The sequence below is a fragment of the Mus pahari genome, chromosome X, assembly GCF_900095145.1.
Source record: "Mus pahari chromosome X, PAHARI_EIJ_v1.1, whole genome shotgun sequence".
Classification (NCBI taxonomy): Eukaryota; Metazoa; Chordata; class Mammalia; order Rodentia; family Muridae; genus Mus; species Mus pahari.
Genome location: NC_034613.1, coordinates 129,741,603 through 129,754,005, shown reverse-complemented (window position 1 = coordinate 129,754,005; position 12,403 = coordinate 129,741,603). Strand labels below are relative to the sequence as shown.

The following is a 12,403-nucleotide window of genomic DNA, read 5'->3' as shown; positions in this document are numbered from 1 at the left end:
TAACCTATTCATAATATTCAGAAAACATCAAGTTCACAAAGACACTGACAGATCAGAGCACACAATGAGTTTAGGCACGCCCTTGAAAGAAGGCACTGTGTCTTGGTAGTCTAATCCAGGCAGGAGGACTAATATAGACATAATGGTCTGTTAAACAACATCTACCTAAATAGCAAAATGGACAATGACTTCTTAAAAAGAGTCCCAATTTTGTTCACTGCCTTAGTTATCACAAACTTATAACCTTTAAGTGGCATAACATGTTAATAAAATGTGACTTCAGCTATCTTACTCCCTTTTCTGACCACAAATGGAAAATTTTTGTAGCAATGGATCTAAAGACCCAAACAGGCCATCACCATTTTGATATGAAGCAATCCATGGTGTCCCAAAAACTGGATTAGTGAAAACAATGGGATGCTCTGAGAATTAGGGACTCCACCTACCTAGATGACTCTGTATACCTCAAGGAATGCGTAAACGCAAATATTTTCTTAATATGATGTGTTTGAGTGTCTGCTAACTGGAAGTTTTACTTCATGGAAAACAGGGATCTGTTTGGTCACAACTAAGAATAGTTCTTCTGAAAATAAAAATAAGTTAGTTTCTAGTAACGAGATGTTTGATGTTAGTTCTTGATCCCCCTTACTCCAGAACTACTGAAGGAGAGATCCCTGCAAGATGTTAAGATAGTAATAAAGCCCTTTCTCCAACAATTACTGCAAAGTATTTTGCCTTTGGGTAACCTTACTATGCATCACTTGAATCATGACCTGGAAATAGGATCTAGTACTCAATTGCTAATCTTTGTAGATTCCTTTTGTCTTATGTAGTCTGTGACCTTTACTTGTTTGGTCATATTTCCTTAAGAAATTATTCTAGGTGCTGTGTGGGAATTTAACTGGGTTGGTAGAGTACCTAGCGTGCATCTTAAGCTAAGACCCAACCTGAGCACAACTTATTAACTGGGTGTCGCAATACATGCCTATAATCCAAATGCACTCAGGAGGTAAGATTCAGGAGGAGTAGAAACCTAAGATCATCCTGTGCTATATGCCAGTTTAAAGACAGCCTGAGATATGAGATCTCATCTTAAAAATAAATGTGTTCTCAACTTTTTGTGAACATAAGAATATTGATCCCTCCCCATAACTTTCAATGCATTTCAAAACTCACATCAAGGTTTGGGGAATAGCACAAGATTATCAACCCAGAGTCCAATCAGATTTGATTTCCTGTTGTTTGACTGCCATTCCATACACCATTATTCCCTAACCACTACTCACATCTACTTTCTTTTACTTGTCAGACAGAATCTACATAATACAGCAGAATGCAAAACTTCAGTCATAGGCAACCACTTATAGAACTTAGCCTGGCTGTCTTGGAATTCAATATTCAAATTGATTATCAATCTCTTCTGGTTAAGTAAGCAATTATGATGAAACTGGCATTAGAGAGGCTACACACAATAATGTAAAGGGATTATAAGACAGGAGATGAAAGCTTAAGAAGGAAGCCAGAGAGAATACAGGAAATGAAAGCTTAAGGAAGCCAGAGAGAAGAAGTTTCACTAAAAAAGGAAACACTGGGTCATATTGCCATCCTTGGAGTAAATGCAAACATATTTTGGTTCATTAACAGGGAAAACCAAACAAGTAAATTCTGCAAGATCACAACATAGAAATATACAGATTCAAAAACTGTTTCATTAACAAAGAAGTTAGAAAGTCATAATAAATAAAAATCTCTAGACTGCCCATAATGTATTTATACAATGTACATTGCACTATGTTCAAAGAAACTGCAATTTCTACATCTCCTCCTAAATTGTTTATAGAATTTTAAATGGAGTTCCAACGTGCTTTTGTGATGCCAAAGTGCGTAGTGGGATAAAACCATGGGCTTTGTAGCATTACACTACCAGGAAGTGGGAGTGGGTGGGTTGGAGCATGGGGGAGGGGGGATAAAGGACTTTTGGGATAGCATTTGAATTGTAAATAAAAAAAAATCTAATAAAAAAGAAATAAAAAAAAAGTTCTAAAAGTTTGCGTATGCACACTCGCAGCAAGCTGGCATTGAACTCAAGAGAACTGCCTGCCTTTTGCCTCCAGATACTTTATAAATGTATGCTAGAACATTCAACCTAGACCGAACTTTCAATTCTACTCACCTAGGAGAAAGAGTGATGGGCCATAGTATTCTGCATTGCTGATGATGTGTTTCAGAGAGGTAGGTAAAGAACCATCCATCACTAAAAAAATATGAACAAAGACTACATATGATCAGTCTGGGTGAGGCATGAAGATCAAGGATGATGGGTAGCAATATGTTACACTGTGGTAAATAAATGATCAAGTCTATGGCCTGTTTCATACAACCCCTTACTTTATTCATGCAGTTAGCTTTAATAGAGTGTCAAAATAAGAACAGACATGGAGACTGTGAGAGGAGGCAGTAGGATAGAAGAAATCAGAGTCCAAAGCTGGGAAGTGGGGTTGTGTAAGTAACCCTCATGTCTAAGACACATATTAAGTAACAAAAAGGTATCCGTTTAGAACAACATCAAGAAAACATGAAAAAGAACAATCTGGATAACCAAGTGGTCTTAGAAAACAGTATACAGAATCCAAATACCATGTCGTATGCCATCTGAGAAAGCAGGGTCTTGAATGGCCTTCTTGAGGAAATTCAACATGGACTTGAGAAGTGCTGCTCGTTGTGGAATGCACTGAACTCCTAACATGGGAGAAAGAAAAAAGTATCATATTGTGCTCATCATTAAATCACAGTGAATATAGGCACACAAAACATGTACTAAGAGACCCGTCTATATCCACTAAAGCAAAACTAGCAGACATTTAAAGTGAGATCTCTGGACATTACAGAGAGTATTCTGAAAGCTGAAATTAAATCACCAAAGATAGCACATGACCAGTATTAAAATCAGACAGACAGACAGACAGAGGAACGAAAAGAAAAAGATAAAAACTGAAATACTGTAGAGTAAAAAGATTCAACTTCAAACTTCACTGAGTTACGCTTTTGGATATTATCTGCCCTCCAAAATGTCTGTTTTGATAATGTGTGAAGACCATAAAATGTTGTAAGACATGTTCTTATAAGATAACCTCAAATGTACCATTAAGTGCCGTGTAATGTTCTCTTCTTCACTAGTTTAATAAGTCAGTCACTGTAAAAGACTGTGTATCTATGTGTCTACGCACCAGGACGGGGTCCAGGGCCAGGCCCAGGGCCAGGGCCAGGGCCAGGGCCGGGGCCGGGACCAGGACCAGGACCAGGACCAGGACCAGGGCCAGGACCAGGGCCAGGACCCGGACCAGGGCCAGGGCCAGGGCCAGAGATGCTAGTGCTGCTGTTGGAACTTGATGCCCTTAATTCAACATCCAGCCGGTGCTCCATAGATATGGACGAGCCTGGACTGCTTTCCATAGTTACATCTGCAACTAAAGTACAAGTTATGATAAAGAAACTAATTAGAATAAAAGGTACTAAGAAAAGAAAGGTTCCTGAGAAAACTTCGTCCACTGAGTGAGATGTAAAACATGCAACTTTGTATGTTATTGCTAAGAGGGAGGTAGTAAGTCAAGACTACTAACAGAGGTTAATTAACAAATATAAAAAGCACTGATGTTCATAGGGAAGGATGTCTATGATTCATAGAATGAACAATACAAGCAGAATGTGTTTATGCTCTCCTCTTTTCTAAAAACTATATACTTGTAGATGTGAACATGAAAAGGAAATAAGGCTGTAATGAGTCACATCAAATTAGCAGCTAATGTCAGAGGGTTAAGACTGAGCATTAACATTTACTTTTAAATTTTAATTTTAAATTTGAAAAGGAAATATTTACTATCTGCAATGTTTCAGTTATGTAAACTTTAAAGGGGATCTTATTAATTTCATAAATGCAACATTTTAAGTTATTTTTATGCATGCACCTACTTACACAAGTAGTAAGGACAAACAGCTGTGCAACTTTCTTTGTATTGAGTATGTAATTTCTTTGAGAATTCAATGCAATCATTTGGATTAGTTTTAAATACTTGTTTCCTGGTCTTCAGTTTTAAATTTACTGAATCAAGCATTTCAGATGGCGTCAGAATCTACCAAGCACTTATTTTTCTGCTTATTAAATTCTGACAATTGCTGATTTACAATGGATAGTAAACGATTATCTATCAGCAATTAATAAACACAATTTACTCAACACTTGGAATCTCACCTGTGAACTTATATGTCAGCTTGTTCCCAATAAAACAGAAACAGAGCAAAAGGATTTCTAGGGACTGCAACATGCACAGATAAACGTGCCCAAAAACAAAGTCAGAAAAAGGAACAGCATACTATTTACTATTAACAAAATGGCACATTACATTTGTAGTACCTTTATCATAAACATAATAATAGATACACAATAATAATCTGTCATTACTATAAGACTACTATAAGAAATGTGCTTGGGGGGCAATATTTTTCTATTCTATTATGAAGTGTATATTAGGAGAGGGATGAAAGTGTTAAAAAAAAAAACTATACAACACACCTGAAAACTAAAATGATCTGGTTTTGCATTTGTAATTTTATCACTTAAAAGATCCCTAAACAATAACCACTTGAAACCTCTAATCTTAAGATAGTTTTCCAAGGTCCCATTTGAGTTTATAGTCTCCGGGTAATTTATCAGGAAAAAAAAATTTGACAATATTTTTACTACACAGTGCTTACTAGATTTTAGTAGTGTAAATAAGATAATGAACCAAAACATTTGTAGAGTGACTTTAGTGGTCTACTGTAGCTTTACCTCCCAGATCTTTCGCTAACAATTTATACATCATTTATATAAAAAGTGTTGAAAGATATACCTGGAAACCTGTGTGCCTTTTAATTTATGAGTAAGAATTAGAATTTGGGTAGGATAATAGAAAAATCACATACATGGTAATATTGGCTTAATAACTTGTTAATTACCATCCATATCAGTTTCCATTTCTTCTCCTTCTTGAGTGGTACTGGGTCTCTGGATTTTTGGCTTGATCACGAAAGGGCATTCTTTACGACACAAATCTACTTCGTGCTACAATCAAGGGAAAAATATTAAGAAAATCCTATACATTTTATGGATTAAAAATTATAGTTAAAGAATATCAAGCAGATTATAAACTTAGTTTCTAGAAATGTAAGAGAGATAAGATGGTTACTTATGATAGGTAGAAAATTTCCTAGGCTCAGCACTCGCTGGGATCCAATGAAGTCTATGCAAAGTGTCTTAAGAAAATAATACCTCGAGTCTATAGATGAAGATGGAAAGACCACTATGAGACTGAAAAGCTGCCATGTCCAGGTTGGTGATAAGGTCAACCACTCTGACAGCTCTGGTTACAAATGTTATCTGGTCCTGTTCATCACCAAGAAACTTTATGACCTGCAAGGAAGGGAGGGGTAAACATAATAACTTAAAAACAGAGCTATAAAAATTATATTGCTTTGCGAACATATGATATTGGAGTCCCCTTGAGTCAGCATAGTATGAAACTGGAAAATAAAGACATATGCTGAATGTTTTGTCAAATAATAAATGTATGAATTCAAGGACTATATTCAACCTTCTGAGGCCACATGCATAACAATTTAGAAACATGATTAAATATAAATAAACAGCTTATTTTATTGCAAGCCAGAGAGGCCAAGATCCATTGTCTCAAAATACCTACTTACAAACCAACCAATTCAAATCCTGTTATAATTCAAGTAAAACTTTACAAGTACTCTTAACTACATTTTTTTAGGTCTATGAATAATGTCACACTATTATGCATGTAGTACTTTCTAGACCCAGGGCCTGCAGGCTACCAAATTACGCTGGATTACAAAAAGTCCTAATACTGACAATAGATACATGTCGGACCTAGAACATTAACGATTTTAGGATACATTTTCTGTGCTATTTACTCACTGTAAAATATTCAAAATCTGTCCTCTCTTAGTTAATTTTCACACAATTATATTAGAAAGCAAAAGCAGAGTACCTTTAGTAAGGCCTCCATCATTCCACAGGAGACCAAGGCTTCACCACCAGCATCATAGCTGGCCAGATGGTACAAAAAGGAGAAAAGAGCTGTGGCAAACTGATGGGGGTATGGGTCCATGGAAGGATCTACAAAGAAAGTTGGGATAATAAGCTCAGGATTTTCAGTTATTTACCTAGCACAATGTTAAACAATGAAAAGGTTGAGATCCTCTTGTTCCTAGGTACCACGCAAACCTACCAATCATGGCCTGAATGCAGTTCCGCACAAGTACAGGCAAAAATCCATGGTAGGAGGCAGTTCCAGTACAGTCAATAATACTGCTGAGCTTGGGAGTTCTCTCCAAATGAACAATTGATGTTAATGTTCGTAAAGAAGCAGCTTTAATTTCCTATGAGGACAAAGAAAACAGTGTCAAAAACAAATGAACAACTGAACCAAGGTGCTAATATCTCAAAATCAAATTTTCAGTAATTTTATTCAAGCTGTTTGAGGAGACTGGGGTCAGTAGAGAATATCACTGTGTATTTGGTATTCAGTAATATCCAAAGAGAAAAAAGTAAAAGGTTCAAGCTCCACTTCTCGGATACTTTTAGACTTCTTAAGAAAAACAGAAGGCATATGCAACATAAAACTTGATATGTACATATTAATAGATACTTACCATGAGCTGCTTATCTGTTATTTGAAGGACATCTACCAACTCCTCTATCAAACCATTATACAAGATACTGTTTGCTGACTCTTGCAAGGCATTAGAATAGACTGCAAAAGAAAAGCAAAGACTTTGGCAGAAATGCAGTTATTAAGCCACCACTGGATAACACACCTTCCAATCAGCACAAAAGGGTAAAATCACTACATTATGAGATTGTGGTAAGATCTGGATAATCACATTATTTTTCTACTAAAATTATCGGTAGAAGGAATTTAGGGGAAGTTTTGTAGGAAAGGGGAGCAAAGAGTTCATTTTTCTAACATCATTACTTGATTGAACTGTAACTATGCTTTGGATAAAGGTATAGACTTGGCTTCTTTCTTGGCTTATACCACAAATCCTTATTAAAACAAAGAAAATTTATGGACTATTGTACACTGTAAAATTTATGTGGCACTACTAAAAGTTAAGAATGTGTAAAATCAAGAAGGGCATAGTAGCCCGTATCTTTAATCCCAGGATTTTGGAGGCACAGGCTATGAGTTCAAGGATAGCCTGGCCGATACCATGAGTTCTAAAATAGTGAGACCATATCTCAATAAAATGCATATTTTTTTTTTTTTTTGCTGAATTACACTGAGGTAATAGTGGCATATACTCTCTGAAGTAAAATATGGCTGAGATGTGAGTACATTCATTAACTTTAACAAACACTTTTGAATAATCATTAGGACGATTTCCAGGATTTTCTTTCATTTGTTAAAATAGCTTATAAATACTGTCCAAATATAACGTACTTGAAGTTGCCTGAGGGAATACAGTGTGTAGGTATACAATTCTCAGAACAGCCTTAAACGGATGTGATTTCCACACAAAGATGAAATTATGTCATTTGTAGGAAAACAGATGCAACTACATGCAAAATGGACAGTAACATATTACCTCTCATTTGTATGTCATAGACTTTACATACATAAAAATCTGTTATGTGTTGATGACTAATAATAGAAATAAAACTATCTGGGGAACAAATAGAGGTAAAATTGGCCAAAAAGGAAAGAACTGAGCTATAGTGGGTATTACACACTCAAAGTGCATTATATGCTTACATGAAAATGGCCTGATAGAATTCTGCATAATTAAAAACAAAACCACCAGTATTTTCTATTCTCTTATAGCACAGTGAAAGTAGAGAGTGTTAACTATTATTTTCAGACTTCAAAATTATACCTTTGAAAAGATGGGAGAACTGGACAAGGAATTATCAAGAATAATAAGGAAAAGATGATGACAACCAAGCCAATGTAACATGGCAATAAAAGTTTTCTTTTTTGCTAGTACATATCAAGGAGCTCAAGAATGATGAATGACTACAGTAAAAACTGGGATAAGCAAATACATTTATAATTTAGGTTGCCATAATAAAGCCTCATAGCATTAAAGATAGATGACACTCATCAGAAATCAAGTTCAAACTGCCTACTTAGGATCAGTTAATTAGTGTTTTCTTACCTAATATAGATATTGCATGCAGTCTGGCCTGAACAGCTTGTAATCGCTTCCTGTGATTAGAAAAGCCATGGGCCAGTCGTATATGTGTAAATAACAGCATCTGTAGAGATGTAAAACTTGTATTAGTAAATCATTACAAGGGGTAGGTTTTTCTTGAGCTGTTGTGTACCTTTTACACTGCTTGGTAAAATAGTTTTGTTGCTTGAGTATCAAACTGAACTAGTATTACATACTCTGAGATTAGTTGACAGAACTACAATGACCAAAAAGGGATTTCTCAATATACTACTATTTCAAAAATTGTCAATACACATTGATAGACAATAAATTCAAATTCTAATAAATTAAATATCTGACCACTGCCAAACGAACAAAACAAGCTAACACAATTGAATTCTCCTAAATGTATCCAAAATGTTGAGAAAGTTATCACCACTACTAGATAATCATTTTGAATAAGCTTACAAGTTTATGTTTCCAATCTATCAAAAGGTGTTAGAAGTTATTGTCCTCAAGAAGAGTAAACAAATCTAGGTAGCTAATCTGCTATGGTCGGACTCCAAATGTATATCAATTTTGCTATGGCTTCTGTTTGCCCAACTTATTAGTATATTTGGAACAGCCACCATATGCAAGATATTTTTCAGATGCATTTATTTTACCTGCTTATCCTTAGGAATGCTGTACATTTTGGTAAGAGATTCCATTATTTCAGAAGGACTTTCTGAAATCTGTATTAGAAAAAAATTAGTTAAGAACAAGGCTACAAACAAAAATGAACTAACCAGTTGTCAAAGAATTCTCTTACCTTGTCAAGTTGTTCTATGTGAATATAATGTAGTGTATTACTAGTTGTCTGAAATTAAAAAGTTGAAATACCTGTTAGGGGTTCACTAAATACCCTGTAAGAAACACTGAGAACAAAAAAATGCCACTCTAGGTGTAAACCAACTGTTTAGAAAATCAAGGTAATTTCATAGTCATTCAAAGCATCCATTGCACACATGTAACAGTCACAAGATTGCTTCTTTCAAACTGGTAATATTAAACTATAATTCTGTTAGCCAGGCATATTTCATATTTTGTGTTCCTTTTTAAACCTTGTCGAACTATCTCCACAATTTTTGTATTCATACCAAAGACTGAATACATGAGAATACTTTCTCATGTTTTGAAGACAACTTTAATCTAGAAAAAAATTTAATAATAAAAGTGGAAGAAAAATCATTGGGGAATTTCCATACCAAACCATGTCATACCAGATCATCCAGGAATTTGGAACATCGTTTAAGTAACATGTTTCACGCAAAACAGAGCTCTTTTTTTGTTTGTTTTTTTTTGTTTTGTTTTGTTTGTTTTTTGAGACAGGGTTTCTCTGTATAGCTCTGGCTGTCCTGGAGCTCACTTTATAGACCAGGCTGGCCTCGAACTCAGAAACCTGCCTGCCTCTGCCTCCAAGTGCTGGGATTAAAGGTGTGCGCCACCATGCCCAGCTTCAAAGCTCTTTTTAATAGACTGAGATAAATACAGAAACTGAAATCCAACTATCTAAGACTATTAGGATGGCATTCAGGAGACTCTGAGCAAAACCACAAATATGGTAATGCCCAATAAAAGGAGTTGTAACTTTTGGCAGGTTCCAGCATAAAACCTAATGATGGGGGTGGGGTGGGAGTGGGGAGCACCCTCTTGGAGGCAAGGGGGAGGAGGAATGGGATGAGGAACTCTGAGTGGGGGAACTGGAAAGGGAGGGTGGAATGTAAAGAAATAACTTTTAAAAATTAATGATGTGAGAATTAGGCATATGATTAATATTTTTTCCTAAAAAGCTTCTAGGTACATCAAGCTTCATAGGGCAGTGATACAAAACAAAACATCCCCTCATTTAAACAAAGAGAGTCTATAAAACAACAAAATAACTGGACTCACCCTCTTTTCAATTTTGACCTCAGCTCCAGGATCTGCATAAAATTCAAAGTGTAGTGTGGTTGCACTGGGTGGGTATTTCTGTGTATAAAAGAGAGTAACATATCGAGCTTAAACTGACTTTAGACATCTCCAAAGCTTTCCTCAAACACATTGTGACAGTAGTAGATTCTATATCAGTAGTGTCTTTAATCCCTTGCTTTGACCATGGTTCAGATGGTATTTGTTGGAAGCAGAATCTGAAGGCTAGAGTTTAGAAATACAAATCTGTTTTCAACTTCTAGATTAACTGTTACTCTTTCTTTTAATAGATAAATTTTGACTGTAGTTATTCTTGTGGAAGAGTCAAGTCTGCCAAGTAATAATGCATATAACTTTAATAAACAATAATGAACAAGTATCAGGGTCAAAATCTTGGCATCAGTTAAAGAATGAAAAAGGGCATTCTTGTGAAAATGTATTACCAGCCCCCTTATGGACACTTCAAACACTCCTTTCTATACTGTTCTAGAACATGTTTCATGGTTTTCTACATTGCTACACACCAAACCAAAAAAATCTACACCCTCAATGCACATCTTTTTTATATAACTCTACAAAAGTAATACAAGGTAAACAATGATAGCCTCATTATGTTTTCTTTCTAGGGAATGTTGTAATGGACAGGGTACTATCATTTTAAAGTTTGGTTCAACATGTCTATCTACCACTTTATAAGAATTTCAAACTCTCTCAACCTTGATAAAGCCAAGGACTAAAACAGGTAACAGACATCGCACAAACCCAGAAAGTCTTAACATGTAGAATGAGCTTCAGGATTGTTCATTAAAATATGTTCTCAAAATTGAAACTCCAAACTGAGTAAGATTGAAGACACGTTTCCCTTATTTCCAACATCCATTCACAGCTACTTACTGAATATCATCTATCAGCTAAGGTAGGAAAGTAACCTGCTTTATTATGTAGATTACTGCAACTAAGTAGCCATTCTACTAAGGGATAAACATTTCCAGAAGATAAATTAGTTAGATTTGATCATATCTACTTAGTGTGGAATATGACAATCTAGGCTCTACTTGAAGCACAGAAAGCAGAAGGGAGGATAGCCTAAATCCGTAAGAAGAGAATTGGTGACAAGGCAAGAGCACACCTAAGTTTTTTAAAAACTATTTTTAAAATACTATTTGTAGGCTGGTGATGGCTCAGTGGGTAAGAGCACCAACTGCTCTTCCGAAGGTCCTGAGTTCAAATCCCAGCAACCACATGGTGGCTCACAACCATCGTAAGGAGATCTGACTCCTCTTCTGGTGTTATCTGAAGACAGCTACAGTGTACTTACATATAATAAATAAATAAATAAATCTTTTAAAAAATGTTATTTGTAACTGTATTTTATCTGCATGTATATCTATTGTGCCAAGTAAGTGCCTGGTGCCTATAGAGGCTAATAACCATAGGGCTTGGCACTGGAGTTACAAATGTTTTTTGTTGCCTCGGGGTGCTGGAAATAAAATGTATGTCAACTACTCTTGATGTGCCATCTCTACAGAGCCCTGTACTAAAGAATTCATTAAAAAAATCCCTATTAACCATTCTTGAACAATGCTCAGAGTTTTGATACTTGTGTGAGTACATAAGTAAATGTAATCAAAGCTGGTCTTGAAGCCGTGCTCTTCTTTCTGCCATATCCCAAACACAGATGCATACGTACTAGTCTTCCCAGCTTTCTGGAATTTGATTCAATAAATTCAACTTATTTCGCAACTGGTTATATGAAAACACGCTACTGAGACTTTTTATCCTTAACAAGAACAATAATAGCTCAAATATCCTAAAGATATTATGTATAAATTTTTCAAGTTCTACAAAAGTCCTAATGTTAATATATCATACATTCATTGTTAAGGGAGGCTTAGAACAAGACTATATCATATCTCAAATAGATAACTCACCAACATTTGCAAGTCTCTGCAACATTCTGCAAGTCCAAAGCCATTCTCTTTTCCACCCCAGCTCTGAGTTTAAAAAAAAAAAGACACTGTTAACACCATGCTCATGTTTATAAAGTGTTTAATGCAACAAAAAACAACGAAATTGATTTTATGGTTCTGTGGAGCTGCTCAAGGTAAGAGTACAAAGCAGCGGGCTGGTGAGGTGGCTCAGTGGGTAAGAGCACCCGACTGCTCTTCCGAAGGTCCGGAGTTCAAATCCCAGCAACCACATGGTGGCTCACAACCATCCCTAACAAGATCTG

General features: G+C 35.8%; 1 protein-coding gene across 23 annotated transcripts in view; it reads right to left on the bottom strand.

Annotated features, from left to right (window-relative positions):
- Window positions 1-12,403, bottom strand: part of Huwe1 (HECT, UBA and WWE domain containing E3 ubiquitin protein ligase 1) — a 138,755-nt gene that overhangs the window by 73,328 nt on the left and 53,024 nt on the right. For 20 of the 23 annotated variants that reach the window (XM_029533992.1, XM_029534005.1, XM_029534009.1 and 17 more), the window contains 13 exons: window positions 12,102-12,164; window positions 10,153-10,230; window positions 9,032-9,079; window positions 8,886-8,954; window positions 8,224-8,323; window positions 6,718-6,818; window positions 6,294-6,444; window positions 6,054-6,181; window positions 5,309-5,449; window positions 4,996-5,101; window positions 3,228-3,467; window positions 2,638-2,739; window positions 2,174-2,254 (listed from right to left, as the gene is read on the bottom strand). In XM_029533992.1, coding sequence (XP_029389852.1) covers window positions 2,174-2,254; window positions 2,638-2,739; window positions 3,228-3,467; window positions 4,996-5,101; window positions 5,309-5,449; window positions 6,054-6,181; window positions 6,294-6,444; window positions 6,718-6,818; window positions 8,224-8,323; window positions 8,886-8,954; window positions 9,032-9,079; window positions 10,153-10,230; window positions 12,102-12,164 — 1,408 coding nt within the window. The remainder of the gene's footprint in view (window positions 1-2,173; window positions 2,255-2,637; window positions 2,740-3,227; window positions 3,468-4,995; window positions 5,102-5,308; window positions 5,450-6,053; window positions 6,182-6,293; window positions 6,445-6,717; window positions 6,819-8,223; window positions 8,324-8,885; window positions 8,955-9,031; window positions 9,080-10,152; window positions 10,231-12,101; window positions 12,165-12,403) is intronic. The other 3 variants (XM_029534011.1, XM_029534014.1, XM_029534013.1) reach the window with 1 other exon arrangement.